This window comes from Aythya ferina (assembly GCF_964211825.1).
Source record: "Aythya ferina genome assembly, chromosome: 1".
In the NCBI taxonomy this organism is placed as follows: Eukaryota; Metazoa; Chordata; class Aves; order Anseriformes; family Anatidae; genus Aythya; species Aythya ferina.
Window position 1 is genome coordinate 9,472,206 of NC_140296.1, and position 20,077 is coordinate 9,492,282.

Here is a 20,077-nt window from a genome sequence, read left to right on the forward strand (position 1 = left end):
TCAGTAAGGATGTCACTAAGCAGGAAAAAGACATCTTTAGCAAACAAAAATGGGAGAGAAAGGAGAGATGAGAGACACACAGAAGCAGCAGATAGGCTGAGCATGTAGGCTATTTGCATGGGCATACATCAAACTCTGCCCCAGTTTTCCACCCTTAAAACAGAGACAATGTTCACTTCTGGCTACAGCTGGAAACCTTATATTACTATTTCTTTAGATTTTTATGATGACAAGCTAGATGTCAATGGTCTAGAGGTTTTTATAGGTAATTACACTGTTCCTATCCTCTCATCCAACTTGCGCTGCTCAAATCAAGGTGAGTTGCTTAAGGGGTCCTCACTCCACTAAAGGTCAATGTCTGGGTAGAATCTTAAGGATTTTCTCCCTTCCAAAGATAAATCCTTGGATAACTCTGGTGACAGCACAAAGACCTTATTCTCAGCTCCAATTAACCAGCATAACCTGTTAAACATCACAGTAATACCAAATTAAAACTGTCGAAGATTTGACTCCAAATATTTTGTAGGTTTTATAGTTCCTTATGTTGGTAATAGAAACATCAAGCTTTTATTTTACACAAACTATTTTTTGTTGTTGCTATTACAGGCTTAAAATAGAGTTAATTTAATGTAGATATGCAGTAAGCCCTTAGCCACTAAAATATTTTAAAGTCATGTTGGAAGGAGTACAAGAGGAAGGAAAGTTTTTAAGGATAAGTCTCTGAAAGATTCCCCTCTCTCTTAGGGTAAGGATGAAAGAACACACCAATAACAAATGACAGATGAATCATGCCACTTTATATATGGCTGTGAATTGCTTCGCTACCCAGAAAAAGAGGAAAGAACATACCCATAGTAATTTGAAACAAAGCAAGAATACAAGAATACTGTAAAAATACTCAAAAGGAGACACTCCAAGCCAGGTAAATCCTTATCCAACCTATCTACACCATCCAGTCACAGGAAACAACTTGCTGTGTAGAGTAACTGACTATGCATCTGCAAATCTCTTAGATTTGCCACGTAGGAGTCAGTTGGGAACCTACACAAGGGAGCTTAAATTTCCTTATTCTCAGAAGAGATCTTCCAATCAATATAACCAATGGAGCCCAAAAAACTCAATCCAGCTCACTTGAACGTAGATCTTTGTAGCAGCAGGTTAGCTGAAGCATTCTTCAGGCTCCATTGACTATATTTCTTAGAACTCATTTGACTATAATGGGAGACAGACACTTAGAGAACATGTAGAGACCTAAATTTAGGCAAGTTAAACTTGAACTGACTCCCACTCTTCATGACTCATCTTTCTCTCACTTTTATCTGCCACTCAGTTCTTTTCGATGCACACTGAAAGGTTTTCCACTTCAATATGAAGGAGGATCTGTACGAGGAGATGCCTGTTTAGTATTTGCTATATTCCTGCAGCCTTGGTTTGCAAATTTCTCCAACTAGGCTTCTTCCTTCATGAACTAGCAGCATGGTTGAGAAGACAATGGGCAAAGGAAAAGACAGTGAAGATGATTTAAAATAGGCACAAAAATACTCAGAAGTTAATCATTAAAACAGATTGCCTAGGGAGGTTAGAAGATCTCAATCACCATATGTTTTCAAGAAGAAATTAGAATAATGTAGTGAAATTTCATCCTGACCCAGGAAGGTAAGAACAGTTTAAATTCATTTTCTTCAACTATGAATAAGAGCTATGCCACGGTAAAAAAGGAGGAAAAAAAAAAAAAGGGGGGGGGGGGGGAACACACAAAAAAAAAACTGGAATTGCATTTAGGAGTTTCAGTGTTTTCAACTCATTATTTCAATTCACCAGATCTCAAGCTGCATTTATTTTGTTCAACAACATATTCCTACTGTGATCTGGCTAGGCCTAATTACCTTTCACTGTTTAAACAGCAGTACTCAGCGCTGTGCAGACATTCCAGCACTCCATGCTGCAGTAGATACTTGATGACATGAAATTAACCTTATTCCAACACCCCTTCCCTATACCAGTCTCTGTGCCTATATCCCCAGAGGAAGCTCTGCCGATATTAACGGACCAGATTTTCACACTGCATAACTTGTGGAAGCTGTTCTGCCTTGCAGTAGAACTGGGCTTGTTTGATCCAGTTACAGACCTGACCGAAAGGAATCAGCTTGATGGCACATCAACATCTGATGTTTGTGAAAATAAGATGAAAAACTAGTAAATTTTGTAATATAGCAATAAGAGATAATTACTGAGAGGCTGTTCCTTCCACCTCCATAGGAATCAAAATGGAAAGAAGAGAGGAAAGAGAAAGGGATGAGTAACTTCACATCCTCCTCTCAGCAGCCAGGTTAGAGAGAGCAGAAAGAAGTAATAATGTTATCTTGATTTCCCACAAGAAAATGGTAAAATGGACAATAAACAAACTTGAAAGCGAAGAAATTTGTGCTAGCTGGCTGTAGTAACACATGATTCTCCAAGCTACAGTCTGAACTTTATTTAAATAATAACCTGCTGAAGAACTGAAGATGACTGATGGCATCTGGATAAGAGGTTGGCCCTTTGTGCACAAGCAATCTCAGGAAAGGTAACAGTCAAGGGAACAGGTCTTTATGCCGTGCTTAAGGAAAAGGGACAGTGTTTTTCATTTACTTACCCCGAAACATGCAGCATCAGCAGCATATAGAAGACAAAGAAAAGGTTGTGTGTATACCAGAAGATGTCATAGTTTGAAATCCTGAAAAGAATAAACCATGGTTCAATGCTATTGCACTCAGACAGAATCACTGCTAATTAAAAGCAGATCTGTGCACACAGCACATCATTATTCAGCACGGAGTCACTGAATAGTCAAAGCCCAGTTTGTATTCCTACACAACCACTGCATTTGCAAACAGCTAAGCGTTGAGAAGAACAGGTGACTGGCACAGAAGTAAAAAGCTAAGGAAGAGAGCAGGACATGGAACCTCAGAGCCAGCTGAAGACCTCTCCCCAGATTAGGAAACTTCCCTACATTCGTAAGTCATACAAAGTCTCTACCAGATCCTTACTGCTAGAACAGTTCTTCAGCCTCTGGGCTCAGAAGTCAACCTCTTCACAGTGAGTGCCTCCTTGTGTTCTCCTTCCCCTAATACAGGGCTGCAGCGTACTGTGCCCCAACTGAATACTAACAAGTAGCAGCAGAAAGGCTGGTGGGAAAGGAAACTTCTGAGGATATGGAGTAGAAGGAGATACAGGAGAAAAGGAAATAGACCAAGAAGGCAAAAAGAGGACAGGCAGAGGAATTTTGGGGGGCTGGAGGGCTGCATATGGTGAGTCTCTGGGACTTGCGATGAACAGAAATACTACCACAATTAGGATCAGGACAGGGGAAAGGGAAAGAGGATTTCCTTTCATCAGTAATTTGTTAGGAAATTTAAAAACAACCAAAGACCAAAGAAAATGCCCATCTGGAATTGTTCTGTGTTAAGACCGTTCACATTTTCTTGAGAAAAATAGTCACCAAAAAAACCCACAACCAAATGGTTAAGAAAATACTCTACTTCATAGCACACAAATATCTTTCCCACTACATAGTATGGTAGGAGTCCCTTCCAAAACAAAACCCTACCCTGACTCAAGCCAAAGTAACTATTTAATAAAAAGCAACTTTAACTCAGATAACATTGTTCAAGAAGCTACTCTTCAGACATAACTTTCTTTTTCAGATATTTTTCTCCCTCCTACAGTCTTTTACATAAATAGTTAGCTACACTTGTTTTGATACACCTGAAATGTACACTTGATTTGTTTCTGTCAATACACCATTTGTGTCCTTTTTCAAGGCAGAAAAAACAATTTGATAATCTGTTGGAGGGCAACCAAGAAGAAAACCCAAGTAAGAGCAGTTCTAAGCAACCCAGCAGCTGAAAAGTGCTTAGAAAAAAAAAGCTCCTTCATCCCACCATCCTTCCCCAGTTGAGCATCATACTAACTTTTTCTTCCTTGAGACTTCTCAAACTATTTCTAACTACCCGCACCCTGGTAGGCATTTCCATGTATTTATTCATCAGTATCTCGAAGGAGCTGTGAGAGTGAGTATCAGTAAGATGAAAGCAGAGAGAATATCCTTTATGCCCAGACCGCAAACAGGTCTTAGGACTCTTGTTTAATTTGACATCTTGCTAATATATCAGAAGCTACACACCAAACTCATTTTCATTGAATCTTGAGCACTGTTTTCAGAATGAACCAAGTTTTCAAAATTTCAGAGATGGACAGTTGGACAGTCTATTCCAACTTCTGACAAGTTTTCAACACTTGTCATTAACTTACTGTTATCACTGATTAAAATATACATATTCTGTCTGAATATGTCTAAATGTCAGCTTCCAGACATGGGCATTTCACCTTTTCTTCAACTTTCTTGCAGATATCTCTGTAATAACACGTTGGTTCTTTACATGTGTCAAGTTCCCCAAATGTAATCAAGTCCTCTCAGCCTCACCTACTTAAACTAAAAGTGTCAAGATCCTTGAACCTCTTACTGGGACATTTTAATCTTTATATTTTTCTTAATTGTATCCTTTTTAAACTGTGTCCTTCAGATATATGCAGTATTCTAGTACATTCAACAATCTACATCGTAAAACTATTATATTTTTATAACTCTTCAGAACATTGATTATTTTACATACATTCTTCTTAGGGCTTAAAATAAATACTAATTAAAGAAGGAATGTTTTTCCTAGCCACCCAACTTCCTGAAAATCGGAGATCAAATTGAATATTTAATTTTAATTTTGGTAAACCTACTTTAGAATTTGGCAGATGAAGGTCTGCAAGAGTTAACTTGAAATGCATGAGAAGACTGTGGTGCTTTTAAAGGGATACAGTGAACAGCACAGTTCTGGAAAAAATGTTTCTAATCCTGTTACAGATAGTTTTGAAACGGAAGATATATGTGGTAGTTTAGAAGATGGAACTGAATACGGACATATTTGATTATAAAAAGAAATGGCATTGGAGCCACTTACATTTCAATGTTTCTTTAAATACATGATTTCCGAAATTACCAGCAATTATATTAAATGGAAATGCTCTTGAGCAACATTTATTTGAAAGTTACCTGAAATGTCAACATTTATGCACATGATTTATTCAATTTTCTGGTAACTTCATAACCTTTCCAACAAATACTGAAAAAAATGGTGGTCTGATTCTCAGGTATGACATGGTAAAAAACCTAGGATTTTTTTTTCAAATGACACTGACTTTCCCCCTTTAAACCATTAGCAACTAATTTAATCCTCCTAATACTTATTCATACAGTTTACTGAACAGGTAAAGACATGAAAATGGAATGAAAATCATGCACAGAAAAGTTTCAGAATGTACATGTGAAGGAAGAAATGATTAAGCAATTTAGTGTGCAAGAGTGGACTAGGGCTGAAATCCAGGATAATATAACACACTCAAATACTTTTTTAAAAAGTTTTGGATAAGCAATGAAAGTTTACAGTTAATTTTCCTAAAACCTTAGCATGAGTTTAGCCATTACTAGGTAACTGAGGAGATTGAGAAGAGACAGACAGATGCACATGGAAGCTTGTTTTCTTTGTAAAACAGACTACAAAGACAAGCTTGAGCCATACGCCTGAGGGAGAAGCCAGGATAAAATTTCTAAGTAAGAATTACTGCTATAGTAATAGGAGATGCAGATGATCTGTTCAGGGTTTTGATTCTGCTGGCTAGGTGGCAGAAAGACAAGAAAGCATTTGCAGTTACAGTAATTGAAGAAGGAAATAACAAGCATGTAACTTGGAAAGATGGAAAGCTTTTTTGCATGAACCGTAAAATAATTATTTCCAAGAATACGTTTACAACTACATATATTTTTTCCTAAGTTTCCCAATCATTAATAAATACTGTGGGGTTTTTTGTTTGTTTGTTTGTTTTTCTCTAATTTATCATGGCCTTGGAGAAAACAGGACTTTGTTCTGGCTCACTGCTGCAGTGTGAAGTAATTGTTTCATTTTTCCATCTTCCCAAAATTGGCTTTCTTTTGCAAGTAGAGGCATCTGTGTGAACTATGTAATGTGCAACCAAGCCTGACATCTTGCGTAGCAGTCTTATCCTGTATTTCTGTAGCCTCCAGTTCCTCACAGAAATCTCAGTTCTGGAAGTCCCCTTGGCTGGGAAGTTGCACAAGTATTTGCTGAACTGCTTTCTTTGACCAACACCTTATAACACCGCTTCTCAGAGAAGATAGATTAGTTCAACAAAGTTCAAATTAACTAGCTCACAGCAGCAGAGCGTCTTTTAAATTTTAAGATACTGAATCAAAATATCATGCAGTGCTTGCTGAATCAAGATGATGTACACGTATAATCAGTCTTTGAATTCACCAAAATTGCTTCAGTGCCAGAAGCCTATAAAAGGCTGCCACATTGGCCTACATCCTGCAAGATAGTGGTCACTTAACAGCACTACAATGTATGTTCAACAATGCTGGTGCAGAATGTGAACCCACCGGAGGACGAAGCCTCTAGAAATCCCTGCAGTTACTCTGAGCCAATAACACACTCAGCTTCAAAAGCATCATCTACGTTAAATAGAACATATTTGATAACCAGAAGCAGAGCTTTAAAATAGCAACATTCAACTTAAGCAGCACAGTTCTGTTTTGGTTAGATTTGCTGGTGTTTTTTTGTTGTTGTTTGTTTTATTTTATTTTTAATTGTTTTTACTTTTCTTTTTGTTTGGTTTTGTTGTTGCTGATTTAATTCGTTGTTACAAATAATTGATGAAAATAATCAAGATAAAAATATCATCTTGTTTTTCTTCCAGACGACCTAATTTATACATTGGACAGAAATTTCCATATGCTTGGTTATTGCTTCCTGGTACCAACTAAACAAGAAAAAGGAACTATTCAAAATTTTAAAGGTCTACAGTTTTAACTAAGCATGTCCCTTAAAAAAAAAAAAAAAAAAAAAAAAAAAGCTTTTCTCTGAAGGCAACTGAATCAGTTTTTGTAAATTTGGAAATAGAAAAATCACTGTGCTAATTTACCTGCAAACTAGTTAAAAAAAAAAAAAAAAAAGGCAAGAAAACGTATTTTTAACATTCATTTAAATACTTCTTGCCTCATATTACACTTGTACTTCATCACTTCATCCCCTCTAATCAGTACGAGTATATGATTACTTAAATGACATTTTTCAGCGTAATGATCAGTTTATATCTTACCTGATGGCATACGTAGAAGCTGTACACATTAGGAATAATACTAGCACCATAAAGACTCCAGTCAGACCTGGAACTAAAAAAACATGATAACTTACATTTGAACTGTGGGGAGGCATACTTGTCTCCCATTACCTTTTAAGAAAGTAGAAATTATTTGAAATACAAATCAAGATTCAGTCAAACTTTACATATACATATTTCTTGCAGACAATTCATGTATCAAGCTACTGTTGAGCACATGGTGCGAAGAATTGTCTTATTTTCCACCTTGCAAAGAGAAAAATACCCTTTTCCTTGCATTTCACCACACATCACAGACTTCCCATTAGTCTTTGCTCCTGTAATCCTTTGCTCATAATATTAGTCTCCAAGCAGGTAACTAAGAATTAATCCTGTCTTTTTATTTGTAAGACTGACTGTACAAGTTTCTATATTTCTTTTTTACTCCAAACCCTAAAATCTGTTGAACACTGCAATTATAAACCTGGTCAGGGACTGAATTTCAGGCAAATCAATTTCTATGCAAGCTGTCACTGCAATTGTTTGCCAACCCATTTCATCCTGGAATGAGAAAGAGCCTGAAATTATTCTCTATGGCATTGTATCATGCTAGAAATTGTTGCCTGCAGAGCAAGGTCTGTGAGAATGACAGAATTTGAGAAGGTTAAAAACATTAAGGATTGGACTCATCTGCTCAAATACGGACTGCTATATCAGAACTAGTCTCTTCTGGGCTCCTTTTTAAGTCAAAGGAGAAAAATAAGTATTTCTAGGGCATGATTGATCCTAAAGCAAAATCCTACCCCAAAAGTAGAGTAAACCATCAGCCTGAAGATATATTGGACAATCCTGACCAGAGTTACCACTTTAATGATAAGCTCCTTATCTTCAAAACTGCTACACCAGGTAGCAAAAAATCTGAATTAAGAACTAAGAACCTAAGAGCCATGAAGCATTACATTGGAACATTTTACTTCTTGAAGAATGTAAACTCTTAAAAGTTTTTAAGCATAGCCCCTGGTCACCCTAAAAACCATGTGTTCAGGTTTAAGCAAAGTCAACTATTCCAATCACTAAACACAAAGGTAAATAAGTGCTATTTTAGTGTCAGAATATAAATGTCTCAACCTGCTTTCCTAGAAGGAAACAGTGAAACTATAGATATAAAGGGTTCAGTATCTTTTTCTTGTTCTTATCTATAGTATATGATCATGTTAATTTTCTAAAAATAATTACTTGTGATTTTTAGACTTTTTAGTGATAAAGAGACGTTTTGCGATCTTATCTTTTTATAAACTTCTCATCATCTGCTTACTAGCAAGTTTGATAATCAAAATCTGACACAGCCCAAAGCACTCCTCAGTTTTACAAACTGTAGGTAAAATCTTGGTCCTACAATCAGTGGAAGTTTTTTTCACGGACTACATTAATTTCATCCCTTCGTGGAAAAGTTAAAATTAAAAGCAGTTGCAATAAAAAATGCTTTGAATAAAAAATTCTTTCTGCTGCCTCCTTCTTCATTTCTACTGCTTTAATCTAGTTGTACATGCAGCATGCAATCAATCTTTGACAAATACTTCTAATCCACTTGTAATACAGGGCTTGTTCTAGAATCCTACATTGTCACTCAAGCCACAGAAGGTCACCTTTTACATCCAGTTCTTCACCTCTCCATCAAACTGAACACATGAAATCACTTACAACCTTGCCCTAATTCATCAATGCATTTTTAGAGAAAGGGAGGAGAGCAAAAACTATTTTCCTCCACTAACTATAATTCTTGAATACTTGTTCCTCCCACAGTAACCCTCACACCCTCAGGCAAGGAGGTTTCTTTCCTGGACTGATCTGAAAACCCAGCACACCATAAATCCTTCCAGCTCCTTCTTATTCCTTCTCTTCACTGTGATAAAAATAAATAAATAAATAAATAAAAAGTCAATAAATCCAGTTCTGAATTGTTTGGGAAGTGAGATCCTATTTTTGCTTTTTGTACAGCACCCAGTATAGCAAAATTTTGGTCCCTTTCTGGGCACTCTCACAGTACAAATAATCAATATCAATTACCAGTTGTTGGGATGGGGAGTGATCCAGTCATTTTAAATTGAAGATAACTTGCAACCACTGCTTTTTGCAACACAGTGCTCAAACTCTTGAAAATCCAGTATTTTCTTTACTGTCAGTGGATAAAGAGTTCTACCTTGCAGGTCCTCTGCTCAACTGCCTACGTCTCAAGGTGTACCCAGAAGCTAGGATAATATTTAACGGAGCCTCTGCACTGTTTTTTCTTTCACCCTAAGTCTTTCTCCTTCATCTAAGACTCTAAATATAATCCTGGCTGCTTGTTCTGATACTTGCCCTCTCCATCTTGTAGTCCCTTCTCCACAGGTGACCCTCTTTCAAGACACTGATTCACTAAAGACATCAATTATCCAATCTATTTCCAGTTTGCAGTTCACTCATACACAAATTTCTATTATTTCAGTTTCTCACTTCCTCTGCTTTTAACTGATCTAAACGTCACCTGGGGGGGCTTGGAAAGCACTTTCCCAGAGATGGCTAATTCTAGTAAACTGATTTGGATTGACAGATCTACAACCCAATTCAGCAACCCAAATTCACCACTGTTCAGGCAGATTCCTTTGGGTCTTGCTCTAAATGTGACCAAGTCATTAGTTCTGCATGTGGTCCAAATAAGGGTGAAAGTGATGACATCACGAAGGAAAGACCTTTATCTGCTAGTAAAGCACCACAGCTCAGTACAGCAACCCATCCACACCCAAACACTGCTCTCTTCTAAATTCCTGCACCAAAAATGTCTTTGCTTATTTACTCTTTATAAGCGCTTGATTCCTGGGTAACAGTTTAGATTTCTCTGAAGTCAAAACAACCCTTCAGTAAACCAGCTGAAGCAAGAAGACAGCTCTTTAGTTATGTTTCTTTTTCTAGAAATTGAATCATTTAGGAATTTGCTTTTAATATTATGCAGAATCTCTGTTTGAAACTAACGATTTTCCACTGACTCATCTGTACAACAACAGCTTTGAAGATGTTGCTCATCCTGCTACAGGGGCTTATGTAACTCCTCCCTCCTGACTATTGGATAAGCAAACCCAGGTTATATTAACACAAATAACACATCTCAACCTAGCTGAGATATAACAAATGGCATGCAAACAAAGGATCAAAATGTTTTGTCTGAAGAGTGATGACAAGAAGCAGCAAACTTTCTCAGTCAGTTTTGCAACAGACTTACCAGTAGCAAAAAGCAGTTTCCTTGGGTCCTGAAAAGCAGTCAGAGGAAAAAGAGTCAACATAAATGATTTACATCCATTTAATAATGTAATAATAATAATAACAAGTAGTTCATAAAGCTCACACACTTGATAGCATAAGTAGCCTCTAATTCGGGATGCAGAAATGGATTTGATAAAAGTTTACAGTGACTGCAATTCAACATAAACTAAAACTTTTGCCCTTGTATTCCTTCAGTGAAGATAATTCTGATCTTTTATGAAAAACTGGGATTCAGATGATTTTACAGATAATTATTTGTTGAAAGCCTAACTTAACTCAGTTACCTCATACCTTTGGGAATACAGAGAGCAGAAGAGTGAGAGATTTGAAAGTTAAATGAAAGAGAATTTTACTGCCAATTACATCACTAAGAGATTTGCAGTGGACTCCAGTGAAGCAGGACTGAACTCAAAGGAGCTGACAATATAAGGCCAGATGTTCCTGTATCCTTCACCACAATTGAAAAGATGGAAGCAGAGAACTTCTCTGAGGAGGGGAAGAGGAGATTTGTCATCGTCATAGAAAAGTGCCTCACTACAAGTCCTAAGCCTCATGAGATTTTTGTCTTCACTGTGGAGAAGAGCTTTAAAAAAAAAAAATGCAGTAAAACCCAGGGAAGGGAGATGGCAGATTTTCACACAGATCAGGAAAAACTAAGCATTCATCTCCCTGACCTCTCTGCATCCAAATGTAAACACACTCTTCCAGCCATGAATGGAAGATGACAGTAGCATCCAGACTGCTCACAACAGTTACCAAAATAGGTTTAAGCAGAATTTACTCTGAGATATTAAAGAGCTATTAGAATACCTAAAATCCAGGAGGTACCTCATCCTAGAGGTACTAAAAACTTGCTGTGTCGATTTTCTGTTGAAAAATTCTTAGGTCTGCATAGTACAGGCTGCCATGCACTCCCTGGCATGTTCTTGCCTGAGGAAACCCTTGCAACCTTCCTGATGAGAGTATGTCTAACTAGACCACTCCTAACACATGCAGACACTTGAGTTCAATCCAGAACTTCAGCACAATAGTTGGTGTTGGTATGTCTGTCTCCCATAGAATAGCTCTGTGATTAGGTCATTCACCAGGGAGTAGAAGACCTTGGTTGTTGGTCCTTCTGGGCCAGGGCTGACTCAAGCTCTCCTTTTCCAGGAAAGGATGCAGCTGGGATGGGATCATTCTAAATCTTTCCCAATGAAGCTGGTAGACTTGAGACTAGAATGAATATAAACAAGACAGAACCTGATCGTAACCCAAGGAAGAAAGTTCTGGACTCTGTTCTCAATTCTGAAATCTGCAAATATCTCTCCAGTGCCAAATGCAGAAGCAAGCACCTGCAGAAAGGACTAGGGCTCTGGTATGCCTTCAAAAGATCTGCATCACAGGCAGACAAGTCACACAAACAAAGTATTTCGTAAGTAGAAATCAGCTTGCAGCCCAGTTGATGTAGACAATTCCACTCTTAGCATATACTACAGTTCCCGTTGCAGTTTAAAAGTGCGAATTAGTCTCAAGTCTCACTGTCCTCTAATTCCCAGCATATATTTATATATCACACAGCATTATATCCTGAATGCTGGAAATGCAGAATGGGTTCTCCCCAACAACAGAAGCCTTTCAGCTAGGTCCACTCAAGGAACAGAGAGAAACAGGAGACAATAAGGAGAACAAAGAGCAAAGTGAAAGGACTTGATGGCAATATTTTCCACCTCATAGTCAAATAGGTGTGAATCCTGCTGGTTTAACCATATTCTTAATAAATGTTTTGTCCAGAGGAGGAAATAAAATCCATAGCATATAGATGGCAGCGTATTTTCACCACACAAAACCAGCAGTGCTGTGTAGATCACAGGATGGATCATACAGTAGAATTGGATATACAAATGCTCAAATATTTAAATTCTATAATCAAAATCAGAATATAAAAGATGGCTGGCTCACCTCACCACGGTAGTGTGCTGCATTTATTGCCAGAAAGTCTTCATTGTAGTTCTCAGAGAAGTTAAGAGCATTCACCAGATGAGCAGCAACATGTAGGACTAAAAAAAACAAAAAACAAAAAACAAAAAACACACACACACAAAAAAAAAAAAAAAACAGAAAAGCTGAGATCTATAAAAAAGAGGCATACGTTGCCCTGAACAAAAGAAAAGCAGCTACTCAAATGCCAAGTAACAATCCCATCACCTGCATGAGATGCATCAGGGCCTATGAAATATTTTTTCTGTAGTAAATCAGGTAATAGATATTCCTAGCATGCATTTTACGATTTATTTTTTTTTTACACTATAAGCAATCATTTCTGTACAATCATGCTTCAGCTGGGAGACAACATTCAAAGCTGTCCACCAAAGAATGTTTCTTCTTCGCTGAACAGGCTATTTGCCTCTACTGCAATAAAATCTGTAGCACCCTGCCTCTTCACTCAAATTCCTGAGGCACAACCTAGAATCACTCGGCAGACTTTGACCTGATTTCATATACCTGCCTCCTCCTTCCAGAAACTGGAATTTTAAGGAAAACCTCAGCCCTAGAATGTAAGCTTATGTGTTTAAAGGAAAAATAAGACAAAACCCACACACAGCTGAGAAAGCATTCACAATTTGAGGCAGGGAAGCACAGAGCAAGACTACCCCCAAACGTACTGTAAAAGAAAAACCACAAAATACTGCTTTGTTTAACGTGTTTCCCAAACAAGGTGCTGCTCGGCACAATAAAATCTTACCTGAAAAGATGCATATTGTTACACCACATGTCACATGGAAAGTTTTACTTTTGTCTATCAGCCTTCTGGTTTTCCTGCTGGCAACCTAATAAGAGAAGAATTCAAGCAATCTCTCTTCTAAAACAAAGCAAAGAAAAAAAATGCTAACAGCAAATGCGGCAATTTAACAGCACCTTCAGCTTTTACTAGGTTTAATAACCTTGTAAGAACAGTACTCAAACCTAAAAAATACAGGACTATAAGCACAAGGCAATTTTGAGGTCCTCATGAAGAAATTGAAGTTACTATCTATTACAAAGATGTTAAGAGCCCATAAAATAATGTCTATTCTGGCCTTAAAATTCACAAATTCACTAATTGTTCTAGGAGTCACTGACTTCTTAAGTGAGCAGAACAGAGGAAAAGAGGTGTACACCTATGATCTACGTATAATTGCATCTACAGGCACCCGATCTTACTGTTACTGTCACACAATGAATAGAACTGGTGGGTTTGCAGCCATCTACATAACACTTGTTTCCCAAAAAGCATTACGTCTATTTCTGTCAGAGTAACTGGTGAATCATAAACAAGCTCAACTACTGTTTACTGAATACGGATATAGAAAACAAGCCCTCTTAGATTTCCTGAACTTTTATTCTCCCATGGTAACTTATATATCAGCTTGGGTATTTTTATTTAAAATTTCATCATCTCCAGTGGGACGCTTCAGGTCACACAGAGGTGAAGCTCATTTCACTCTTGAATACTACAGTGAAGCAGTAGAGGGGACACAGATGGCTTTAACATTAGAGTTGGGAAAGAAGGAGCAGACCTCATCTGGTCATAGTTCTCAGTAAGTCTACATCCCTCAAAAATGACCTCAAGAAACCCACATTAAAAGTCCAATCAAACCAGATAATGCCAGCCAACTCCAACTGTCTTTAAAACTGTCGTGAATCTCTGTGCTACCTGCACCATGACAACATATACTGTGTAATAAACAGTGGTGTAGCAGTTTCTGTCTATTATTATTAGACTTTATATAAACCAAGGCCCTTTTCTTCTTACCTGTTGTGTTCTGAGGACAGTGCTTACCTTCTGAGACCCTCGGAGGAAGGCCAAGAGAACACGGCACATTGGTAAAAGGACCAGGCAGCAGTTGAGATTGAGGACAGATGCTGAAGCTCTGCTAACACACAATCCTAGCTGAACAAATACAGCAAGAGTTAGATAATAAGGAGAGAAAAATGCTCTTAACAGTTCAGGCACCGGTATTAAAACTGCTTTCCATTCCTGCTTAAACAGCTCCCGTGTTCTCTTGGCTGATCAGAATAGTGGAGTTACACCATGTTTTACATGTACAACTGTATGCCTGGCATGCTACCCTGTTCTCTGAGAGGAAACAGCTCTCGCCTTTGCATCAAATAATAATATTAAATAATTTTGTTTGTGGGAAAGGATTGGCCTTGAAGACCCTAAAAGAATTATTAAAACCAGACCTTAAAAAGAACTAAGAAGTATAGAAGTATGTGGCTATCATTTCATGCAAGAAATGAAGGAGCAGGTTTTGTCCCCTGGTTTTCAGTGTTTGCATTTTGATGCAGTGTCACAAGTGCACTATAGCAGCTACCTACCATTCACAACAGTTTTTTCCTAGCTGCATAAGAGGAGAATAAAACAGAGACAGATAATTTCATCATTAGCTTAATTCATAAAGAACTGAAACTGATATAAGATTCGAGTTCAGCTGAACTGCACCAGCTCAGAAGTAACAGCAATAATGTCAGCAACTGACAAATTTCTTTTCAAAGAGCCGATACCCTCATCAGTGCTCACAACCACATGCAACAAAACATATCTAAGACAACAGAAGTGTCCCCTGAGAAATCACCCCAAAGCTTCAACAGATATCATTAAAGTAGGAAAGAGGGATAAATACTGTAAAGAACCTAGAGAGCCATACAAGAGAAGTGTAATGATTTTCCAGTTAGCAAGCCAGAAAAGCATGTAAAAAAATATTGATTTGTTTAAACTGAAATGGTAATATTATTCCAAGGACCATTAGGTATCATCACTGAACTCCTCATCCATTCACACTATTCAACGTGATATTTGGGCCCAAAGAAAGCAGGTTCTCTTAACTACTCACTATCTGGGAAAATTATTGAAATCTAATTTCACTAATGCTTTTACTGGTATATTTGGAACTTACATAATTAGAACAAAAACACTTGTCAAATAAATGAACAAAGCATGCATTAATGTCATAACCCTGTATTTTTTCAGCTTATTATAGTTCCTCATTCATTTATGAATTTTAAAGAAGTTAGCAAGATGCCATTGTTCTCCCAGCTATTAGGCTGAATTACCATTTTATTAGCTTTTGTAAAAGATGCTTTTAGAATATCAACAGATTTCTAGAATGGTATGTCTTACAATGTTCTCTAAAACACAATTTTTTCAATTCCTGAAGAAATTAATAAGAAAACAGCATAATTCCATAAGATAACTCAAATCCTGAAAAGGTGTTTTGAACATATACACATCATATAATTAATAGTTATTAAAGGTTTATCAATTTTCCATTATGGAACTTCATGTAAAGAGGGCATCTACCATTTCTCAGTCAAAAAAAAAAAAAAAAATCAACTGCATTCACATCTTTCTTATCAAGAAGAAATAATCAGAGAAAAACAATTTTTTTTAATTTTTTTTTTTTTTTTTTTACAAAATTATTAGCAAAGCCTTTTTGTTTGAAAATTCCTAGTGCTTATTACATGCTTTTTTACAGACTTATCTATGTGTTACAGAAATGGATAAAATACAAACTACTAAAATAAAGAAAAGTAACAGGAATCCACTACGTCTAGCAAGATCACTAGCACAAGGTCATGACAGGAGGTTCTCAGTATCATAAAATATAAAAAAAAAAACACCACACCGTGAAGGATTATGTTGTATATAAATTGTTGGTTTTACCATTGGAAGGGAAAGCAGCTTTGTGCCTGCTCTCACAATTTGTAACCCACGTACCCTGTCTTCTCTGCAGTACCTCTGGGCACAAGATCACTAGGTAAACAAAAGCTAAAAGATGTTCAACCTAACTGAAGAATCAAGCTCTCCACCCAGATCCCTTTCCTCTTCTGGCTACTCTATGTTATTTAGTTAGACCTGAGTACTAGGGACTGTCTCACCAGACATTACCAGCTTCCACAAAACAAAGTAGTCATAAGAGCACCTTCTCGTAAAGCTGGTCATGTGGAATAGAAGCAGTTACCCTAGAAAACGTGTTCTACCTTGCTGTCTGTCACATAGAGCGTGATCTCTGGCAAATATCCAGTGAGAAAATCCTACAGAAATTACACCAAGTGGGATGTTTATAACAGAGGCATCTCCAACCTTATGAGTTAAGGAAAATAAGACTAGAATGGACCATATAATCTAGTCCATTCCTACACTCTACCCCTCCTCTGCTATTTCTTCCAATAAATTGTTAGTCCTTTTTCCTTTGCATAAAACCTCCCTTGCTTCTATTTCATCTGTAACTTCATTCTGTTCCCAGACAGAAGTATATTCTCTACCCTCCAGCAGTAACTCTTCATATACCTGAGAGCTACTAATTGACTCTTTGGTTTTCTATCCTAGAATCATAGAATGGCTTGAGTTGGAAGGGACCTCAAAGATCATCTAGCTCCAAGCCCCCTAATGTGGACAGGGATGCCACCCACTACATCAGGTTGCTCAGGGCCTCATCTAACTTGGTCTTGAACACCTCCAGGGATGGGGCACTCACAGCCTGGGGAACCTGTTCCAGTGCCCCACCACCCTCTCACCCTCTGAGTGATGAATTTCCTCCTAATCTCTAATCTAAATCTCCCTTGTCTTGTTAATATCTGATTGAGTAAAGAGTCACTCTCCATCTTTTTTATAAGTCCCCTTAAGTACTAAAACGCTGCAACAAGGTCTCCCCAGAGCCTTCTCTCCTCTGGGCTGAACAGCCCCAGCTCTCTCATCTTGTCTTCCTAGAAGAGATGTTCCAGCCTTCTGACCATCTTCACGGCCCTCCTTTGGACTCTCTAACAGCTCCACATCCTTCTTGTGCTGGGGGATCCAGACATGGATGCAGCGCTCCAGCTGGAGCCTCACAAGGGCAGAGCAGAGGGGGACAATCACCTCCCTCCACCCGCTGGCCACTCCTCCTTTGATGCAGACCAGGATGCATTTGGCCTTCTAGGCTGCAAGCAGAAGCTGCTACAGGCTAAACAATCTTTTTTCCCAGCTACCTTTCCCCCATACACCACGTTCTTTAGACTTCAGATCATCTTGTCTTTCTTCCTCTGGACTCCCCAAGCTGGTCCAGAGCCCAGGTGACTACATCTGAGCACCAGCTACAATGACCATAACCTCAGCAACTGAGATGTTACTGAATACCAAATCTCACTTTCCACTTCAAAGCATGGTTTTAAAAAATGGTGTGAACAACCACAATAAGTATTTCTCCATCTTTACCGACATTAGCTTAAAGTGACTTTAGAACATCAATAAATATTTTTGGACTATTAGAGAAAATAGCAGTACCCTTGAAATCATTAAACTTAATAACAAGTAAAATGTCTCTATAATGTGCCACTTGCATATACAAAACTATCTCTATTTTCATTAATTATTCTTCCTCTAAAGGGAAATGTAAAATGAGCTATACACCTCATAAAAGCAATAAATCCAAACCATGGTCATTAGAAGCATATAAGCAGTTTTATTAAAGCTTGCTGATGTGCTACAGCATTTCAGTGATTAAATGAGCACGGTTTGAAAAACAAGAATATAGAACATTTATACAAAACTCAGAAGTAAACTTAACAGTTCTTGTAGCTCTTGGTAAATGCCAAAAAAAAAAAAAAAAAAAAAAAAAAAGGTGATACTCTAAGTAAAGCAATTAGAAATTGATAGTAATTTCTTTTATACGACCTAGTCGCTACTACTTCATTTGGTCATGTATTATATGATCCAGTCACTATAATGGGGTTCTACAAGGCTCTATTTTAGGACCATTTCTTTTTAGTATTTTCATAAACCTGATTTAGTGGGAGTTGTCCCTGCCCATGGCGGGGGGGGAGGTTAGAACTAGATCGTCTTAATGTCCCTACCAACCAAAACTATTCTGTGATTCTATGATTCTGTGAAATAACTTGGACACAGGACTTGAGAGTATACTTGTAAGCTTACAGACCACACTAAATTGGGAAGAGCTGTTGACTCCATTGGGGGTGGAGAGGCCTTGCATAGAGATCTAGACAAATTATAGTGCTGGGAAATCACCAACTGTATGAAGTTTAACAAGAGCAAGAGCTGGATTCTGCACCAGGGAAGGGGCAACCCTGGCTGTATGTACAGTCAGGGGGACAAGAGGCTGGAGAGCAGCCCTGCAGAAAGGGATGTGAGGGTTCTTGTTGCCAGCAAGTTGAACATGAGCTAGCAGTGTGCCCCAACAGCCGAAAGGGCCAACCCTGGGTGCATCAGGCATAGCACTGCTAGCTGGGCAAGGGAGGGATTGTCCTGCTCTGGTCTGGTGTGGCCTCACCTTAAGAACTGCGTACAGTTTTGGGTGCTGCAGTATGAAAAGGACATAGTCTACTAGAGTGCCCAAAGGAAGGCTACAAAGATGCTGATGGGTCTAGAGGGAAGATGTATGAAGAGCAGCTAAGGTCCCTTGGTTTGTTCAGCCCAGAGCAGCGCAGCCTCAGGGGAGGCCTCATGGCGGCCTGCAGCTCCCTCTCAAGGGGAGCGGAGGGGCAGGCACTGAGCTCTGCTCTCTGGACAGTGACAGGACCCGAGGGAACGGCATGGAGCTGGGACAGGGGAGGGTCTAGGAAAAGGTTCTTCAACCAGAGGATGGTAGGGCACTGGGATAGGCTCCCCAGGGCAGTGGTCATGTCATGGATCCTGCTGGACTTCAAGAAGTATTTGGATAACACTCTCAGACATAAGGTCTGATTTTTGGATGGTGCTGTGTATAGCCAGGAGTTGGACTCCATGATCACTGTGGGTCTCTTCCCACTCAGGATATTCTATTATTCTATGACCTACATGATACATCGTGAGCTTCTGAAAAAAAATGTTTTCTTCAAGTTTAAACATAAACCAGGCAAAGTATCAGTTATCCAAGACTTCCTTTATCAGGCACAACTATTTTATTTGGAAAACTTCAACTGAATAGTCTGATGTGGAATATTCTGAAGTAGAGTTACTTTTCAAATATGTATTATTAAATTAATAAAATAACTTCTTGTAAGAAATAAGGAAAATGACACAATTTAACTAAAAATTTTTGAAGCGTCTGTAAGTAGAAAAAGATTAAGGAAAAACTTGGTTCCAGCTTTTCAAGTTCTTCCACAAACACAAGGAGACTATAGCATGAAATGTGGCTAGAGAACTTCTTAAAACAAGGTTTTCTGAAAAGATAGGATTGTTTTGCTTTTTAAATCTAGCCTGGCTTGTCCATCATTAGTTTTGCATTACTTGTCATATAAATCCAGTTTTTGAAGAAAAAACTATTGTTTCAAGTTGCTGGAGTCACACTTCGATTTCACTGGTAATAAAAAATTCATGTTTTGTGTGAACAACTCACAACATGCAACTTTTAAGTACACAGATAGACAATGGAGAGCAGCAAAGGGAGAAGGAATATTGCCCTCCACTGAAATACAATATGCTGTAGTGAGGCTGTCAGAGAAGACATCCTACTAACCTTCTTTTGTGTTTTGCCATGCCACTATTTAACAAATAGCACATATTCATTCATAATGCCATTCCTATGGAACAATGCCCTAACATTAATTCTAATTAAATACTATCAACATATAC

The 20,077-nt window shown here is 38.1% G+C and overlaps 1 protein-coding gene across 1 annotated transcript in view; it reads right to left on the bottom strand.

Moving 5' to 3' along the window:
• NOX4 (NADPH oxidase 4) overlaps positions 1 to 20,077 on the bottom strand; it is a 120,526-nt gene that overhangs the window by 92,032 nt on the left and 8,417 nt on the right. Inside the window, exons 3-8 of the mRNA XM_084533493.1 lie at positions 14,309 to 14,419; positions 13,232 to 13,316; positions 12,448 to 12,545; positions 10,466 to 10,493; positions 7,210 to 7,282; positions 2,636 to 2,716 (exon numbers count right to left, since the gene is read on the bottom strand). Of these exons, the coding sequence (XP_084389619.1) occupies positions 2,636 to 2,716; positions 7,210 to 7,282; positions 10,466 to 10,493; positions 12,448 to 12,545; positions 13,232 to 13,316; positions 14,309 to 14,419 (476 nt within the window). The remainder of the gene's footprint in view (positions 1 to 2,635; positions 2,717 to 7,209; positions 7,283 to 10,465; positions 10,494 to 12,447; positions 12,546 to 13,231; positions 13,317 to 14,308; positions 14,420 to 20,077) is intronic.